The sequence below is a fragment of the Pistacia vera genome, unplaced genomic scaffold, assembly GCF_008641045.1.
Source record: "Pistacia vera cultivar Batoury unplaced genomic scaffold, PisVer_v2 Contig658, whole genome shotgun sequence".
Lineage (NCBI taxonomy): Eukaryota > Viridiplantae > Streptophyta > Magnoliopsida > Sapindales > Anacardiaceae > Pistacia > Pistacia vera.
In genome coordinates, this window is record NW_022196510.1 from 66714 (window position 1) to 86983 (window position 20270).

General features: G+C 37.0%; 4 protein-coding genes and 1 pseudogene across 5 annotated transcripts; 2 read left to right on the forward strand and 3 right to left on the reverse strand.

Moving 5' to 3' along the window:
- Positions 1-436: 436 nt before the first annotated feature.
- LOC116112253 (spliceosome-associated protein 130 A-like) lies at positions 437-4405 on the reverse strand. Its single transcript, XM_031398409.1, has 2 exons — positions 1260-4405; positions 437-964 (listed from the first exon to the last, which is right to left on the reverse strand). The coding sequence occupies exons 1-2, from the start codon at positions 4269-4271 to the stop codon at positions 452-454; spliced, it is 3525 nt and encodes a 1174-aa protein (XP_031254269.1). The 5' UTR covers positions 4272-4405; the 3' UTR covers positions 437-451.
- Positions 4406-5471: 1066 nt separating this feature from the next.
- Positions 5472-6197, forward strand: LOC116112235 (dirigent protein 25-like). The gene has a single exon (XM_031398393.1). It carries the CDS (start codon positions 5472-5474, stop codon positions 6195-6197), a length of 726 nt encoding a protein of 241 aa, XP_031254253.1.
- A 1033-nt stretch (positions 6198-7230) lies between these two features.
- LOC116112269 (dirigent protein 9-like) lies at positions 7231-8503 on the forward strand. The gene has a single exon (XM_031398426.1). The coding sequence runs from the start codon at positions 7242-7244 to the stop codon at positions 8334-8336; it is 1095 nt and encodes a 364-aa protein (XP_031254286.1). The 5' UTR covers positions 7231-7241; the 3' UTR covers positions 8337-8503.
- A 7967-nt stretch (positions 8504-16470) lies between these two features.
- On the reverse strand, positions 16471-17749 carry LOC116112273. 2 transcript variants are annotated; one of them, XM_031398434.1, is made up of 2 exons: positions 17065-17749; positions 16471-16846 (listed from the first exon to the last, which is right to left on the reverse strand). In XM_031398434.1, exons 1-2 carry the CDS (start codon positions 17644-17646, stop codon positions 16769-16771), a joined length of 660 nt encoding a protein of 219 aa, XP_031254294.1. In that variant the 5' UTR covers positions 17647-17749; the 3' UTR covers positions 16471-16768. The 2 variants fall into 2 exon arrangements, with proteins under 2 accessions (XP_031254294.1, XP_031254293.1); XM_031398433.1 differs by having other exon boundaries at positions 16960-17744.
- Positions 17750-19047: 1298 nt separating this feature from the next.
- Positions 19048-19944, reverse strand: LOC116112230 (annotated as a pseudogene).
- Between the last annotated feature and the right edge of the window lie 326 nt (positions 19945-20270).

Below are 20270 nucleotides of genomic sequence, written 5' to 3' on the forward strand. Positions count from 1 at the left end.
ACATCACAAATTCACTTCCTTCTCCATCAAGCCTTACTCTTCCTCTGAACTCAATGGCTAAAGCTCTCCTATTCAAATCCAAGTCATAAGGCAACAATCTGCTCCTTTCCTTGTCATACTCTGAAATGTGTCCCACTCAGCAAGAATCCTTGATGAAGTGGATCCACAACCCCAGTCATTGATGACACACCCCTACAATCCACTCCTGTTGCAACAACTGTTCCTCCCACCACTCTTAGATTACAATATACATTTATCATGATAGTGAAATAACGGTGGGAATTTTTATGCAACACTACTTCATTCTCACTCCCAAAAGAAAAGAAAACAGAAGAGGGAACACAAAAAAATTAAGGATAATGAAGTTTAAAACCAATTTTAATTGCTAATGGCTTTTGAGACAAGTCATTTCTTAATAGCACTCAATTACGACAGTGATAATTAGCTCATTTTAGAGAACAGATGTTATTACCTTCACAGGGAAATATGCAGATCTAAAAGCCATGTGATCCCGTCCACACAATGGTGGGTGTTCTTGCCTCATATGCATCTCCAGGTGAGAAAAGAAGTCAACATCATCCCGGGAAGTGAATGCAAGCAATGCTCCTAAGCTCCCCATAACAGTCCCATAAATGATGCACTCTCCACCACCTGGAACCAGAGATGCCTTCTGCATGGATGTGACCACATCACCAACATGAAACTGTACTATCTCCTCTACTTTGTTGGGAGCTCCATTGAGTCTCCCCTGTTCCCATTTAATCTTTCCACCAGTCGGATCTTCTTCTATCTCATCTGAAACATCCTGTGGCAGTCGCACAAAATAGACATTCCCAAACTTGTCTGCACCAGCCACAGTGTCAAAATCTATATGGTGTGATGCTGTAACCCATCTTGGAACACAATCGTCGGCAAAAATATAGAGTTGATTTTCATCCCGTCTATACTTGCAGAAATGGAATGACTGCAAAAACATAATTGAAATTAAAATAAAACAATCACTGAATAATTCAGCTTACATGTGACCACTTTCCAAACTATTAGCAAGTAAAACTCAAGAAAAAACGCCAAATATATGAGAAACTTTACAGGTGACAGACAACATGAGAAGCAGTCATTTAGCAAATTCAATAACAAGAATTTTAATTAATTTATCAAAACATCACACACTTCCACATAAATATATGAACAGAGAAAAGAAATTAAAACAATATACAAAAACATAGAAAAACTAAATATATCTCACTCAGAAAACATACCTCTTGAATATCACCTACATAGATTCGATCACGATAGGTATGAATAGAAACGATAGAGTTAGGGAACAGCTTATTTTCACATTTTCTAAGCAACCTCTTCTTCCCCAAGTCATACAATCTGAGAACATTTCCTATTCCAGCTAGTAATCTTCCCTGAAACTGGCATAATGCAAGAGGAACACCTTCCACTTGTGTCTTGTGCAAAAGTTCAAGGGTTTTCCCATCTTCCAAGAACCGATAAATATGAATGTATCCTGCACCTATACTTCTTTTGGGCCAAAACTGCAGTCCTTTTGCTGTACCAACTGCTAAAAGGGTTCCATACTCCTTATCATGAAAATTGACAGTGCATACACTGAATGCAGCTTCACTGTCCTGAAGCTCCAGCAGACAAGTTGTATTACCTGTACGAGGGTCAAGAACTCTGATGCAAGAAACCCATTTGTCCGACTCTGCCTTAGGATAACCATACTGCTCATCAGAGAGGGGATCATCTTTATTCTCATCATCACCATTTTCCATCTGGTCCACATTACCATTTCCATTTTCCCCCATTCCAGCGGCCTCAAAGCATTCCTTCTTTGCAGCTTCACGCTCTTCTGCAGTGAATGCTCCTTGATCACTCTCAATAATTACTAGCAATCTCCTCTTAGGTTGAAGAACAAACTTTCTGGGGGTATACCTTAAGGGAATGGCAGTTTCATTAAAAGTTTCTCCAAGTTTCTCAATAGTAAAAACCCTCAACGCATTCCCTGCAACAGAAACGACACCTTCCACACACTGATCAGATGAAAACGAAGCAGCATATTCAAGAGTCTCATAGGAAAGAGGTGTTAAAAGGAAACATCCTCGGTGAATATAGCCAAGCCAGGGTCGACTAGACAAACAAAGCATTGCAGCACGGCCTCCCACAACAACAGAAAAGAGCTTTGGCGGTCTCAGCCCCAAGAACCTGGAACGGGAATCTGAAAGCTGACCAGTCACCATATCAACCACTGTTCTAAAAAGAACCCCGTTCTGCAAACCTGCATTGAGGAAAAGACTAGCAGGGTGATCAGCACCATCCTCCCCACCAACTGATGCCTGAACTTCAAGAAAAAGGAGAGATTCGGGAGGCGATGATACACTTTGGACACTAAGAATCTGCATGCAGTCATCAGGATCCAACGATAAGATACGGACTGTGTTGTCATATGAACCAACTGCAAGAAATCGGGACCTCTGCCTTCCTTCTGGAACTGGAGCAATGTCCAAACAAGCCACATCTCCAGACATTTCATGCTTCTCCACTTCCATCAGTTGTCCAGTCATATCCACCTCAAAATAAATTAGCTCCCCTCCACTTAGTGCAATAACCACTTGAAGTCTATTGGAGCCAACCTTAACAATCGTCCTCTTTCCAGGTGTTCTCCACTCATTAATACGCCCATCTTCCCTAATATGCCTAATGCCACTGGGATGAACTTGCATTAGAGAATCATCACCAATCAAAGAAACAGCAAGTGAAGGGGTTGTATCAAGGAACCCACTATCACTAACTTCTTCAACAGTTTCACCAATTGAAAGCACAAGAGTTGCATTGTTAAAAGAAACAACGATATATGCATCAAATTCATCATTTAGATTCTTTTTCACAGTCCAAACAGCACTCGGGACACCAGGAAGCTGAGACACAGCCATCTCACTAACAGCCAGACCAGGCCTCAGTATCCTAAGTGATGAACGAGGACCACGCCCACATAAAGTAAAAATCTGAGGTGCTTCCTCCTCGAACAAATTTGAAATCTTCATATCCATAATTGGCATCAAACTCTCAACTTGCTCAATCCTAACAAGATTCTTGAGCCCTCTAGGCTGGAAAAACACAGGTTGAAATCCTTCTTCAGTCTCCATCAACGTAGCCGAGGAGGCTTCCACATCAGGGTCAGCCCCAATTGCCTGAAACTGATACAAAGCATGGTTGCCAAACTCTGAAGCAGCAAACAAATACCCCGATTTCAGCACACACATCGACGCAGACACAGGAATAGTATCAAAATACTTTATCTTCAACTCACTAACATGCTCATTGTCATGTTCTAAAGTAACCTTAAATATGTCCCCATACTCTGTCTGCAACAAAAAGAAAAACAACGATTTCTGCCTATGTGTGGCAGCTGAAACTATCAAAACTCCACGTTCGGCTGGCAAATCAAGACGTCTAGGAATAACAGCCCTAACATCTGGATGACCCTGATTCTTATAAATCACAAAATTCTCAGCACAAACTAAAACCCCACTTGGCCCATCCCCTCCTCCAGGCACTGTAACTAACATATTCGCCCCATTATCAACCGGTTCAGACCATTTTCGTGACACATGATTAAGCCCTAAATCTAATTCATAAAATGTCAATTGCTTTTGCGCCTCGCTCGCAGCTTGACCAGTTGAATCCTGGTCAGCCTCAGAGTAATCCAACTCAATTGCTGCGAAAATTGGATTATCGAATCCACAATCAACACCACATATAGAATAAACAATAGTGTGAGATTTATGAGCTTCTAATGGAGATGAAATAGTTAATCTAGCAGCAGTATCTCTATTCAAAACATAAACTAATTTCTGCTTCTCACAAGCACCAATCATAACGGCACGACCTTTTGGGTCAACAGCCAAATACTGACCCGGAACGATCCGGCGACAACCTGATTTACCGAAAGTTTCTTGGTGGACTTTATCGAAGACATTTCGTGAAGGATTGTACTCAAGAATAACGATCCGACCCGAATCTGACCCGACAACGATGTAGTCCTTCTGAGAGCCGGTGAGACGGAACTGAGCGAGGGAGCGAATGGCACCGAAAATGTCAGTGGAGAGAACACTTTCGATTTTTCCTGAACTTTCGGGGCGGAGAAGCTCGAGGATTTTGCCACGCGCGACGACGATTTCGGGGGTTTTGGTTCCCGAGAAGTTGCCATTGATTGCGCAGAGTATGCCGGTGGATTGTTGCAGAGTGAGACTGTAGAGATACATGGTGGTTAGGACTAGGGTTAGGGTTTTCGGAAGAAAATAGTGGGAAGAAGAGGGGTTAGGGTTTTGAAAAGGAGGGGGAGGAGAGGGATAAAAGAAAAAACATGAAATGTCGGTTAGTTTTTAGTTATGTTATAAAAAATTGCAGGAATTACTTATCTTAAAACATTTCATCGTAGTATAAATGCAAATTAAAAAGGGCGTGGTTGATTTGTGATTTACAAATGATAAAATTATTGGAGTTTTATTTCTAATATTTGAAAATGTTTTGGATATAATATGAAAAGATTAAAAATTACAGAAAATTATGCAAACGATTTTTAATCGTTTTTTATTTTACACTAATTTTTATAATTGTATTCGAAAGTTATTTTTTTAAAACAATTTGATTCATTTCTACCCAACATATTTTTATAAAATTTGTTGCTTTTTTTTTTTTTTTTTGGTAATAAGGTATCTAAACCAACTTACATGCACCTTAATTAATCTTTAAGGTTCATTAAACGCTTTATAAACCCAAAGAATTAGGTAAGTTACAATGTGGTAGATGGTCTCAAAGTTCGAACCTAGAAAATTAATCATCGGGATTTATTGAATATCTTACAAATCTATAGAACTAGGTAAGTTATAATGTGATAAATAGCCTTAAGGTTGAAACCAAAAAACTCAATGAAATAAGAAATCTTTTTGACTGTCAAGCCAAACCCAGGTTAAATTTGTTATATTTCTTATTTTCAAAAACAAAAAATTATATTTAAATTTTATATCAACCGGAATAGATTGAGTTGAAGAGTTAAAAGTGAAATTTATTGAGAAAAAAGGATTAGGGTTTCCAAGAGAGAAAAAGATAGGTGGGATTAAAATTAAACTAGAACAAATATTTGCTTTTAGTAATAGAATTACATGGTCCAATTGTTAGTCAAATGCTGTTAAATGACAAATTTATATATTATTTAAAATTTATGATAATTTTGTTAACATAAAATAAATAACTCTTAAGATTAATTTATGCCAAGCAAATATATGTACTTGATAAATTATAAATTCATACACTATTATTAGTGTTATAATAAGAAAAACATGAAGTCACATAATTGATGATACCAAATACATACTAACAACTCCACCAAAACCATAACCAAACCTCCAATTCTCTCACTTATAATTGAACAAAAGTTACCTGAAAGCTAACCATTCCTGAAAATGGCGAAGCTCCCATCTACCATAGCCTGGTTGCTCTTACTGATGTCTATCATCAATAAATCATTCTCAGCAAGAAACCTGGGAAACTCAACTCCAACCCATCATCACCACAAGCATTTCAAGTTCACATTCATCATGAAAAATGTCCTCAATTTCAATGCCACTCATCCCTCATCAAAGCCTGCAACTACAACAGTCACCAGTCAGCTGCCATTTCCAAAGCCCTTAGGCTTTTTCCCTCCTGATGGAGGGATCCCTTTGCCCCAATCGGACCCCTCAGTTCCGGTCACCGGATTGTCAACACAAACTCAAACACTTGATGTTTCCAACATGGGCCTGTTTTTCCCAGCTAGAGCTACTCTCCAGGAATTGGAACTTGGCACACTCATGACAATTGATGAGGACTTGTTTCAGCGTTCAGTTTATGGTTCACAAGTTCTTGGAAAAGCGCAAGGGATTTACGTAGCTAGTTCTGAAAATGGAACTAGTCATATGATGGCTATGGCAGCGACTTTTGCTGATAGTGAGTTTAAGGATGGATTGCGATTTTTCGGGGTGCACCGGAACGATGGAGCTGAGTCTCATATTGCTGTTATTGGTGGCACTGGAAAGTATGATGGTGCAAATGGCTATGCAACTGTTAAAGCTGTAGATGCAGGCTCTGGGGATTCCAGACAAGAACAGAAAGCTAACAAGTTCCTTTTGTTCAATGTTTATCTCAGTTAGTAATCCCTCAAGGAAAACTGATTACTCCTTGTTTCTCTTAGCTCTTGAGCAGAAGAACTGCAAACTATAGTATTTAATTTTTGGGAATGTTAAGATTTTAGTTATAAAGAGATCGTTATTATCACTCATGTTTAAGATTGAGATTCCAGGCAATTATCTTTCTGTCATCACAGCAATTCTTTAATGAATTCAGTATTGTTCTGAAAGAATCCTTGTTTTTCAGAATTTTGCACCATCAATGACAATTCAAGTAAATAATACTGAAAGCCTATTCTGTGAAGTTTTGGTGAAACCGAACTCAGATGTACTTAAATGGAAATGACCTTGACATCTTTTTCATGGGAAAAACTTAAAAGAGTATTACACCAATTAAAAAGCTTTGCCTCTGTGCAGTCTTAAATTATTTGCCCTGATGAGCTCTTGTAATTTTAACAATGGAGAAACCCAGATACAATTTAGAGGCTGCAATGTTTAGTTAGTCAAATTATTTGAAGAGGGGTTGACCCCATACCGGATAGAGAACATTGTACCCGCTCCCCTCCGCCCCACTGCACCTATTTCGGGACCGAAGCTAAGGTTAGGCAGAATATAATGAAATAATTTGAAATTAACCCTTGGGGTTAGGTGAGAATATTTTTCAAGTGTTCAGGAAGAAACTGATCTCAATTCAATAGTGACAAAAATAACTATTCTTTAAATTAACGTGATTTGTCAAGTTTCTATTGAATCTCAAAATTGCAGAAGCAAATCAAGTCATTCTAAATTCTAGTAACAGTTATCAGTAGAGTTTCGCTATAATCTTGATTTCAGAAACAACCAAACCACTTAAAGAATGTTCAGTACAAGAATAAACAAACCGCTGATGGAATTTAGTTTGCAGCCAACAACTTCATGATGTAGGGAGTAGGTTTTTTCAACTAAAACACAACACTACATAACCAGCAATGCAACAGCTCCACTTCTTCACTCAAAGACTCCTGAAACTATATATACATCACAAATTCACTTCCTTCTCCATCAAGCCTTACTCTTCCTCTGAACTCAATGGCTAAAGCTCTCCTATTCAACTCCAAGTCACTCAAGGCAACAATCTGCTTCCTTTTCCTTGTCATCACTCTGAAATGTGTCCACTCAGCAAGAATCCTTGATGAAGTGGATCCACAACCCCCAGTCATTGATGACACACCCCTACAATCCACTCCTGTTGCAACAACTGTTCCTCCCACCACTCTGCCTGGTGGCCAATTTCCTGGCACCGCCCCCGCCGCCATGCCGGAGGAAGATGACGATGACGCTGACCCACCACTTCCGGAAGAAGCTGAAGCCCCCACTGTAGTTACGCCACCTGTCACTACAACAACACCTGTTGATAACGTGGCAGCAACATCAGGTCCTACTACCACTAGTGCCACGGTGGCAAATCCTGGCACAGAAACCGCACCTTTGTCCTTCTTCATGCATGATATCCTAGGTGGATCCCACCCATCATCCAGAGTGGTAACCGGGATCATTGCCCAAACAGAAATCAACGGCATACCTTTCTCCAAGGCAAACAGCAACATCTTCCCAGTCAACGGTGCGACCCCACTTTTGAACCCAAACAACCTTAACGACATTATAAACCAAAACAATGTTCCTTTCTTAACCGGCCTAAACGGAGCGCAACCGAACACTGTTTTACAAAACACCGCCAACAACAACGTTTTCAACAGTGACGACAACCAGCCTTTTGTCTCCGCCGGGCAGCTCCCTCCGGGATCCTCCCTTCAAAAGTTGATGTTCGGTACGGTGACCGTGATTGACGATGAACTAACCGAAGGGCACGAGCTGGGGTCAGGTGTAGTTGGCAGAGCACAAGGGTTTTACTTAGCCAGCTCTTTGGATGGCACTAGTCAAACCATTGCGTTGACCGCATTGTTGCACGGTGGTGAACATAATCACGAATATGAGGATACCATTAGTTTCTTCGGGGTGCATCGAACAGCGTCGCATGAATCACAGGTTGCGGTGGTTGGTGGGACTGGAAAGTATGAGAATGCAAAAGGGTATGCGACGGTTGAAACAATTCATCAAGAAGATCAGCATACAACGGACGGTGTTGATACGATTGTGAAGTTTAGTGTTTACCTTACTGAGTAATGTGTTTGTTATTGTGATTATGTGTGTTGCAGTTTAAATTATCTGAAATTGAGTGATTATTGATCAGAAGTCTTGTTATATCAATCCTGTTGTAATTAATTTATATAAGGTTGAAGTCCTTTATGGGTTAAAGTTGGAGTCCTCTTGTTAGTTGTTACCTTTTTAACTGTGATTATAAACTACTTGGTTTTCATTTTCACTAATTTGCAATTGATTATTTTGGCATTTTTATTCATGGATTCGGGATACCTTATGATAAAAGAAAGTAGAAGATGCGAGTATTCATTGAAAAAAGAAAAATCTCAGACCCACTATATTTATTGAACTTCGGAACAATTAAATTTATAGAACCTTGGAACAAATTTAAAAAAAAAAATTGAGTGACTTCCGAGTTGGATTCATAACCAATGTGAAAAACAATGGTAATTGCAATAATTTTGCCTAATAAATAAAAACGAAAAAAAATATTGTTTTCTCATAAGATAGTTTGGAGAACTTTGTGTATTTAAAAATAGTTAGGATTGATGGTGCGATAGGTGAGGGTATTAAAGTCATTTAAACCGATTTGGTTAAAACCATGATAAAAACTCTAGTAGAGGTTGAGCGTAATTACAGTACTTAAGGGTGCTTATATGGTATTCAGCAAATTTATGGTGCATTTGGTTCAAAAAATATTGTATTATTAGGAATGTTATATTAAGTAAAAGATTGATTATTTTAAAGATTATTAGAAATATTTAGGGAAATGTGTTTGGTTAGGTTGAAATAAATTTGTGGGTATATTATATTTATATGTTTGATTGGAGGAATAAATTGATGGGTATATTATATAAATTACTAAATTGTCCTTCTATTTTAATATTATTAAATTATTATTATTTTAGATTTTTTTAAACCCCCTACATTTGTTAATTTATCTAAACATCCTCACAATAAAAATTTTAAAATTAACTAAAGCATCCTAGTCACCCAAGAGGATAGCCAGCCACTAGTCACCACCGTCAGATGATAGCCAATAGTCGCCAAAACGACGCATGACCGACTGGATCTAAGGGGTGTTTGTCTAAGCTTATAAGTTGGTCAAACTAGCTTATAAGCTCTAAAATTAAGTTGACCTGTTTGTTTATAACTCTGTTGAGCTTATAAGCCAAAAATAATAATAATAATAATAATAATAAGTTGGGGGGGAGGTACTTTTTTTTTTTTTCTTCTTATAAACACTCTGTTTATAAGTTAGTTTAACCAAGTATATTACCATATTATCCTTGTTTAATTTTAAAATTCCATAGTACATCCTTGTTTAATGTAGTACAATTTTTAGTCATTTTATAATAAAATGTACTTATAAACCACATTTTACCAAACACGTCAACTACTTATCAGTCACTTATAAGTACTTTAATCAAACACGTAATTGCTTAAAATTCCAAATGCTTATAAGCTAAAATTAGCTTATAAGCACTTGTTGCTTATAAGCTAATTTTCATAAGCTCAGACAAACACCCCCCTAGTCGTTCGTATGTCGATATGAACTTTTTCAGCTTGATCCACTAACGTTGGTCGATGATGGCCGTCAACCAACGATGGTTGTTGGCAGGTGGTGGTGGTCTTGGGTGGCTTGCAATTTGTTTTAACTGCAAGGGCATTAATGTCAAAAAACTTGATTAATTAGGGGTAAAATTGTAATGGTAGGTTCATGTAAATTAATTTCAAATTAAGGGCATTTTTGTTCAAAAATTTTATTAATAAGGGGTAAAGTTGTAACAAAATTAACATTATCAAGTAATCTTAAAATACCTAAGAAAATGGAGGTAATCAGATTATCACCTATATAACCAACAATAATTACTATTAGTTTTGGAAGATTACCAGAATCTTATATTATTTGACAACCAAATGTAGTAATCGACATTACCTCAGTAATAAGGGATAACCCCCAACCAAATAACCCCTTAAATAAAATATCTTGATTATCTGAATAAATAATCAATCAGTAATGCTAGATCCACAACCCAATCTCACAACCTTCTATCACAACCCCCAACGTGGTAGGCTGGTAGCTCGTCATTGGTTAACTCGCAAAATAGGTCCCGCATGCCTATTTACAAGCTAACTAATGACAAGCTGCCACGTCAAGAGTTGTGAGTTTGAGTTGTGGACTCAGCATTACTGATAATCAATTATCAATATAGTATGTAACATCGTATAATGATGAGATTGATAGAGAGAACAAATTCCACTTTTCTTAAATTTTTTGTTCTTTTTCTTTTTATAAATTTTTTTATCACATATAAAATTCAGTAAACTTTGTAATAAAACAATATAATGTATTAAAGGTTTTATAGAACTATTAAATTAGTTTAAGGGTGCATTTGATTTAGAGAATGTTATATTACTGAGGAATGTTGTATTACTGGAAAGATAAATTATTAGAGAATCTTTAGAAAAATGTGTTTAGTCAGTTGGAATAAATTAGTGGGTATGTTATAATAATATGTTTGATTGAGAGGATAAATGAGCGGGTGTGTTATGTAGATTACTAGTTGCCCTTTTTTTTAAATAATAATATATTATTATTTTTTAAATTATTTCTTTTAACCCTCCTATATTTGAAATTTTACTAAAACACCCCAATCATATACAACTTTAATTTGTAGCAAAATCACCCCCACTCACCCCAAACTATCATCGGCAGCCAGCCATCACCGTCAGCAGTCGCCATACTGGCGCATGACAGGCCAAATCTTGTTGGTCGTGCGTCGATAAGGCCTAATCCGACTAGATCTGGCTGTGAATATGGCCGTTTCATAGCTAGATGTGGCTATGAATATGGCTGTTTCATGGCCAGATCTATGGTGTTTCACAACCGCATCTTTGGCCGTGAAATGACTAGATTTGGTCGTTTCTAGCCATGTATTACAAATTTGTGATCCATGGCTGGAAACGTCCTTATTGGCACATGACAGGCAAGATCATGCCAGTCTTGTGCCGATATGACAACTTTCGCCGATGGCCAGCGGTGGTCTTGGGTGGTTGGGAGTATTTTGTTAAATTTTAAACTTTTTGTGGTAGGGGTGTTTTAGCTAAATTCTCAAATGTAAGAGATCTGGGTAATTGTTATTTGGTAGACATATGAGTTCAAATGTATTTAAAATGATAAAAGATTAAGGGTAAAATAGGGTCAAAATTAAGATTACCTTGGTAATCTTATATTAACACCCATTGGGAAGGTAATTTGATTACCTCCAATATTACCAATAGTAAACACTATTTACAATAAAAGATTACGTAATATTTTATTACTTGACAACCAAATGAGGGAATCTTGAAAATTAAACAAAGATTACAGGATTAATCTTATATCACCTTGAACCAAACGCTACCTAAAGAAAATCTATTGTCATCCTTTCAAATTAGATAGTTTGAAATACAAACACACAAATGTCTATGGCTGGAAGGAAATTACTTTTAAACCGCTTGGTGTGTGGCTGCATGGTAAGACTTTTGAGCGGGTTTTGAGTCCCACAAAGTGACCAGCTACTAGGTTTGTGACTTATTTGACTAGTTGGGCTTGCATGATATTCAATAGACCTTAGGATTATCTGAAGTGCACACAAGCTGGCCCAAACATCTTGGTTACCAATTTTTTTTTCAAATTATTGGGTGGCTCGAGCTCGGCTTGGATGTTACAGTGTTAAGCTTGAGTGGTGTTGTTCGATCCAATCCTGAGCCCAAGTCGAGTTCAAGCTCGAGAATTCCCCCCGTCTGTCTCTCTCTCTCCATCGAAAAAAACCAAAAAATAGAAACAGAAAAACAAAAACAAATCAAATCCCTATACCTCACCACCATGGAACCCGTTCTTGTCGATTCAAACGTCAACGAATGTCACTGAGCAGCATGTTGAGGAACGACATCGTAGATTGGTCAGCACTCAACAGGCGAATGTTGTTGTTGTTCACACTCCTCAAGTGAGATCAAAGCACTGATCTAAGACAAGGACGACAGCGAGATTGATGCAAAGACAGCAGAGAATGGCAAGGCCGAGAAGGTTAAAAAGGTGAAGCCAAAGATTACTATGGTGGAAGTTGCGGCTAAGATTGATGCAGCTGATCTCACAGCAATTCTTGTTGATATATCGGTAAGTGAGGAAATAATTTGTGAATTGTGTGTGCCTAAACCTTGAACGAAATTAAATAGGCAAAATGATAAATTACATATACCCGCTAATAGTTGCAAAACTTGCATAAATCCCCTGTCGAGCTCGAGTAAGCTCACAAGCAACTCGAGTCGAGTATTGGGGAGCTTAAACTCAACTTGACACCGTACTTGAGTCGAGTCAAGCCTGAGCCCAAGCGACCCGCGAGCGGCTCGACTTGCCTTACAACCCTAATCTCAATCTTTGATTTCTTCTTATAAATAAAAACAAAACAAGCAATAAAAGAAAAGCAAAGAGGAGTTTATGTGCGAAGGACTACCTCCCATAGGTTATTGGCTACTTTAAGACACCAGTTTTCTGATCTCTTAACATGTTTCGGGATTATAATTTTTCTAATTCCCATTTTAAGAAAATTGGCTCCACATAGTAATAGTTATCTTATATTGCACAAAAAAAATATATATATATATTAAAGGTTTTAAATGAAATAAAATATTCATCTAAAGTTTTTTGGTACAATGAAAGTTGTTACAATGTCTTTTAAGTTTCGGGTACGTAATAACTAAAGGTGGAAAAGTAACCCGCCCGGCCTGCGGTGGGTTACTTTGTTTGGCAGGCCGGGCCTAACCCGCTCACCAACAAAGGTAGGCCGGGTTAGGCCCGCCATTTTCTCTAAAATGGTTGGCCCAGCCCGGTCCGCCAGCCCTAACCCGCCGGGTTAGGTGGCGGGCTGGGCCGGGTTAGCCCGATTTTCCTATTTTTTTTTATTTAACTTTTCAAATAAATAATTATAAATATAATTGTTTTTAATTAACTTTTCAAATATCAATAATTCAATTCAATTTTTTTGTTTGGTTAAACATTTCAAATATTAATTCAATTTGATACAATAAATTATAATATAAGAAAATTAGACTTATTCATTTATCAAAAAATAAATAATAAATGAATAATTGAGAGATTAGAGAATATGAGGAAAGAGAGAATTTGAGTTGTGAGAAAAATGTGAGAAATTAGGGCCAATTTATAGGAAAAAATGGGAAAGAGAAATGACGAAAAAAACCCTTCCAATGGCTATAAAACGACTATATTTTAGGATAAAGAGGTAATTTAAAAATAAAATAATTTTTATTTTAGCACACACTTAAAAAGAAATGTAAAAGCACTTGAATTATTGGCCACATCATAAAAGTTGCCATCAGTGTTTCCCACACTCCAAACATCAAGTTGAAGCTTTAAATGGGTCTCGCTTTCACTTTTTCTAGTTTCTTCTCTTTATTACTTCAATAACAATAAACTTAATCTCCCTCCAATTAAATTCCGAGAAAGCGCAGGAAAATAATGGAAATCGATACTCCAACTCAAACTAAATGACAAGAGATAAAAACATCCACGACCACGAAATAAGGATCGTCGTCGAACTCCCAGTCACGAATCACATTGATTATAGAAAAATAGATCAACATTTTATATATAACAATAATTCATTCGTATAACGCATCTGCAAAACAAAATGACCAAATTTATATATAGCTCTACTAGCAATATATAATTAGCAAAATGTCTCACATGATTTTAGTTCTACTAAATCAGTAGTATATTTAGTATATAGATTAACATCATCTAGGCAGTTCAACTGATCTAATCCCTATATTACCATCCAGAGCAATTAGAAAATCCATCAAAATAAATAGCATAAGTTACTCGGATGATACACAGAAACACAAAAGATGAGCAAACTGAAGAGTTCAAACCAAAAACATTGAAAAGAAAAAAAAACAGAGGTAGCTTTTAGATCAGAATGGCTTCAAATAAGTCCCAGATAAATCAAGAAGCCTCACTGCAGAAGTATATTAACACTCTTATTGGCCAGAAAACACTGGTTAAAACATTGCGGCATTCATTGAGGCCTTCAGCAGCTTCAGACCCTAACAATAGGAGATCAAATTAATATATCACTAACTATATAATATGTGTGTGTGTGTGCGACTATGGAGTAACAATTAACAAAGCCAAAAAAAAAAGATGATCAACACATACCTCTTCCCTGCCAAAATCAACTACCCTCTCCTCAAGTGCACTCAAATTCTTAACATTAAACTTGTTAAGGAAAGTAATACTAGATATAGTAGACAAAGGCATCACCTCTAGATTATCCATCACCATGTAAGTCGCCACCCCTTTAACAAATCCTCCTTCAACCACAGCTTCCGTTTTTTTACCCCCAGGAGAAATATAAGTTACCTCGCGGCTCATCGATGCCTTGCATTGAGGACAAATCACGTTCGGGACATCACTCACATTAAAATGTTTGTTAGGAGTAGAACCGAATGATCCCGAAACACAAGGATTAGATCTGAAAGTACTGGCTCCTCCGCTTCCGAAAGAATTGTTAGGAGTAGAACCGAATGATGATGTCGAAAAAGGAGGAGTAAATGCGAAAGGACTGGCTTCTCCTCTTCCGAAAGAAGTTTGGTTAGATGTGTACTCAGACGTAGTAGCACACGTGTAAAGCTTTCGTGTTTTTGATTCACGGTGAGGCTGAGACAGCAGAAGAGGGATTTCAGTGGCAGATATTGAAGGTTTTGGATTGAGCAACGAGTTCTTCTCTTGGTTTGGTTGCATATAGGTTTCATCAAGGTTTTCGATGCTCTCATAAAGTTTATCAAGGCAACCCACCGAGCTTTTCCCTATCAAGAGCTTAACCACTGTTCCAACAGGCAAAGAAAATATGTAGAAGAGAAAATCCACGAAGTCCTTGCCGGCTTCAGCGAAAAGGACTCTCTTTCCCTCTGTGTCTATGAGAAGCTTCAACTTCACCATGGAAGCTGCCATGATTTTTCTCGGCTTTTCTTTGTGTGTTTAATTTTGAAGGTAACATATGGATGAAGAAAAAAATGTATGCATTTCTATTTCTCCACACCCTACATATTGTAGTACTTGTGAAGGCAGAGCAGGAAATTTCTGGAAACAGAGCAAAATTGCAGAAAAAGTTTGAGAGAAGTTGTGTACTTTTTCATCAAGTAAAAAAACTGTTTTACAAAAGTTTTTATAGTCCATCAAAAGTCTAGGTTGGCAATCCTTGTGAACTTAATCTCAGCCATTCAATCAAATAACAAACAAACACAATTGGAGCTGAACTGAGCCGTTAGATCAATCCATTTTAGCTCTAGTAACTTTGAAGAAGAAACACAAAACCCCGCTCTCTGCTCTTCGCGAAACTTTGTTAAAACTCTAATGCTTGTAATTGAAATACAAGTTATCTCACGGCTCATCAATGCCTTGCATCGAGGACAAAGCACGTTTGGAACACCACTCACATTAAAATGGTAGCTAGGAGTAAACCCGAAAGAAATATTGTTTGATCCGAAAGGACTTTGGTTAGATGTGTGCGCAGATGTAGTAGCACACGTGTAAAACTTTCGAGTTTTTGATTCACGGTGAGGGTGAGAATGCAGAAGAGGGATTCCAGTGGCAGATATTGAAGTTTTTGGATTGAGCACCAAGTTCATGTCTTGGTTTGGTTGCATATAGGTTTCATCAAGATTTTTGATGCTCTCATAAAGTTTATCAAGGTAACCCACAAAGCTTTTCCCTATCAAGAGCTTAACCACTGTTCCAACAGGCAAGGAAAATATGTACAAGAGGAAATCTACGAAGTCTTTACCAGCTTCAGCGAAAAGGACTTTCCGCCCCTTTGTGTCTATAAGAAGCTTCAACTTCACCTTTGAAGTTGCCATGAACTTTCTCGGCATTATTTTCTTTGTGTGTTTAATTTTGAAGGTAACTTATAGATGAAAAATAAGTGTGTATTAATCTCTTACTTCACACACTACATATTTATATTTATATAGTGTGTGTGGTGTGTGGTTTTGCCATAAAGCTCGCAGATCTCAGAAGCTTGCAGAGATATAGTAATTCATTCTTATAATGATTCTGCAAAACCAAATTGACCAAATTTATAGTATATAACTTCTACTAGCAATATATAATTAGCAAAATGTCTCATCATTGATTTTAGCTTCTACTAGCATCAGTAATATTATTACTATACATTAACATCATCTAGGCAGTGCAACTGATCAAAATCCCTGTATTACCATCCAAAGCAGTTCGGAAGTCCAGCAAAATTACATAGCATACTCTATTCAGATGAGCAAACTGAAGAGTTCATAACCCAAGAACATTAAAAAGAAAAAAAGAGGTAGCTTTTAATATCAGAATGGCTTCAAATTAACTCCCAGATAAATCAAGAAGCCTCACTGCATGAGGTATATTAACCACTCTTATTGGCCAAGAAAACACTGGTTAAAACATTGTGGCATTCCATTGAGGCCTTCAGCAGCTTCAGACCCTAACAATAGGAGATCAAATTAAAATATTACTAGCTAATAGCTATATATATGTGTCGACTATGGAGTAACATTTAAAGCCAAAAAAAAAAAAAAAAAGATGATCAACACATACCTCTTCCCTGCCAAAATCAACTACCCTCTCCTCAAGTGCAGTCAAATTCTTAACATTAAACTTGTTAAGGAAAGTAATACTAGATATAGTAGACAAAGGCATCACCTCTAAATTATCCATCACCATGTAAGTCACCACCCCTTTAACAAAACCTCCTTCAACCACAGCTTCCGTTTTTTCACCCCCTGGAGAAATATAAGTTACCTCGCGGCTCATCGATGCCTTGCATTCAGGACAAAGCACGTTCGGGACATCACTCACATTAAAATGTTTGTTAGGAGTAGAACTGAAAATTTTCGAACCTGTAGATCGGGAAACAAGAACGGTTCCTCCGCTTCCGACAGACGTAGTAGCACACGTGTAAAGCTTTCGTGTTTTTGATTCACGGTGAGGATGAGACAGCAGAAGAGGGATTTCAGTGGTAGATATTGAAGATTCTGGATGGAGCACCGAGTTCTTATCTTGGTTTGGTTGCATATAGGTTTCATCAAGATTTTCGATGCTCTCATAAAGTTTATAAAGGCAACCCACCGAGCTTTTCCCTATCAAGAGCTTAACCACTGTTCCAACAGGCAAAGAAAGTATGTCGAAGAGAAAATCTACGAAGTCCTTGCCGGCTTCAGCGAAAAGGACTCTCTTTCCCTCAGTGTCTATCAGAAGCTTCAACTTCACCATGGAAGCTGCCATGATTTTTTCTCGGCTTTTCTTTGTGTGTTTAATTTTGAAGGCAACTTATAGATGAAGAAAAAAATGTTATGTATTTCTCTTTCTCCACACATTAAATATTTATATAGTGTGCATTTTCTTTCTTCTTGTACAAGTTGGATCACTCTTTCTTCTTGTATAAGTTTAGACTTTAGTCACCTTCGTAAAGATATATGATTGACAGCCACTTTGACTGCTAGGTGATACGAAAAGCAATATAAAGATAGAAATTTTATCAATATAAATTATTGTTTTAATTTATTTTAATTAATATTAAATTGTTTTAAATTTAAAATTTTTATTTAAAGAATTTATTATTAATATAGTTTTAATTAACAAATTTATGAAAGATAAATACTTATTTTGGTCAATTTATGTACTATTCTAAAAAATAATAACAATTTAAAAATTTAACTTCGACAAATACCTTTTTAACTTCTATCTAAAGTTCGATCATCTGTAAATTAGAGTTATAGCATTAAAATTTGGGGACCAGTGACTTTAGGCCGAAAGCAATTATTTATCTTCACACTCCTTTACACGTAGTAGTGTGTCAAATGTTCATGCTTGCAAGAGAGATTATAAAGGCAAGCAAAGGCTCATCGTTTCCCAAAGAGATAGCCCCATAGCAGATTTTCTTAGCGAAACAATTAGTGTTTTTAATCTCTATGTAGGTGTTGATGTTATCTCAAATTGAAGTTCATATTTTTCTTTGTTTCCATTATAGTTAGTTTATTTATTTACCCCATTTGTTAGAGTTGTCGACCACTTTAACAATAACGGATCATGCAGACGTATTTAGAGGTTTCGTTGTACGATTTATCTAAATTATTAATCTTTATTAGGTTTGACTTACGAAAAGAGATCATTGTAATACGTTTTAGTCTTTAAACCTATATAAACTTATTTTTTTCTTGTATAAATGTAATAATAAATCATAATATAAATTATATTCATTGTAACAAGAGAGATGAGATAGTATTTCAATAATATTAACTTTGTTAACATAACCTGTTAACTAGGTGAAATAGGATAAATCACGTATATTATTTTTTCTCTATACTAGTTTGTGGTTTATGTGTATTTATTGTTTTTGGTTTTGTATTACTATAAATTGTTTCACCGTTAACTAGTATTGTATACAAGTTCGTGATTTCAGTACTTCTATTTGTGTTGTGAGTCATATACCTCGTGTTTGTTTCTGATGAATAAAAAATCGATCTAATGGTTATTATTAATATGCAATATATATGTAGATTTAATATTTCGAGCAATAGATGTGTAAAATTCACATCTTAAAAAAAGATTTTACCATTGCAGTTCAGAAAGAAACAAATACACATTAATTGATTGCAACATTTAGGACTTAATTTCTTGAATAATTTAGTAACTAACATAAACAGTAAATACAAGCAGTGTCTCAACACCATCAGTTTCATGCTGATTAGTCTCGCGTAAAGTCTTAACAATGGCGAACACTTTTACATTAACATACTTCCCAGTACCACCCATAATTGCCAGCTGAGACTCCGATGTAGCAGTCCGATGAACCCCGAAAAAGCTTAAACTATCAACAAAGTTTCCACTCTGAAACATAGTCGTAAACGCCATGGTTTGGCTTGAACCATCGATTGAACTCGCCACATAGAACCCTTGCGCCTTGCCCACAAATCCTGACCCTAGTTCGTGCCCTTCTGTCAGCTCGTTATCAATAACTGTCATGGTGCCGAACATCAGTTTCTGGAGAATAGACCCTGATGAAAGTTGGCCTCCATTGAAAGCAGCCGGGAAGTTCAATGCGTTATTGAGAAAATTGTTGCCATTGTTTTGTAAAACATTTTGTGTGGTGCCACTTAGGCCTGTGAGAAATGGGATATTATTGTTGTTTAAAAGACCACTGTTTCCACTGTTTTGAGGAACACCATTGTTTATTGGGAGATTTGAACCATTAGGCTTGGCAAAGGGAACCTAACCACTGACGGCGGGGTTGTTCACGACGTCGGTCATGGCTAGAGCTGAATGGTTGGACCCGCCAAGAATGTCATGCATAAAGAAGGTTAAGGTGTGGGCAGCGTCAATGGCACTAGTGGTTGCAGCCACGGTTGGTAAATTGGCAACAGGTGTCGAGACAGGATTGGATGGCTGCGGAGGAACCGGCGGCAGGACCGGTTGTTCATCGAGAATTCGAGCTGAGGTGGGAGATAGTATGGTGACGAGGGTAAGGAACATCAGATAGGCAGTGGCCTTTGGCGTGATGGAAATGAAATTGTGGGATTCCATGTATGCAATAATATATATGTGAGTTTGAAAAAAACACGATTAATTAGAAGATTGATGATGGATTAATGAAGGGTTAGAAGTGCATTTATATAGAGATTGAGAAGTGAAATATTGGGAGTTGATGAGATGGATTTGGTAGATGTCATTTACTTTTATTGTTTAATGGAGTTCTGAAATGTTGATTTTGGAGAAAGTGGAGCAAGAGGAATATTTGGACACGGACAGTTTTAGCTCACCTTAAGAGAACTCATGTAATATATATATATATATATATATATATATATTAGGGCATCTCCAACCCACGCCATCTTGCCGTAAAAAAACAC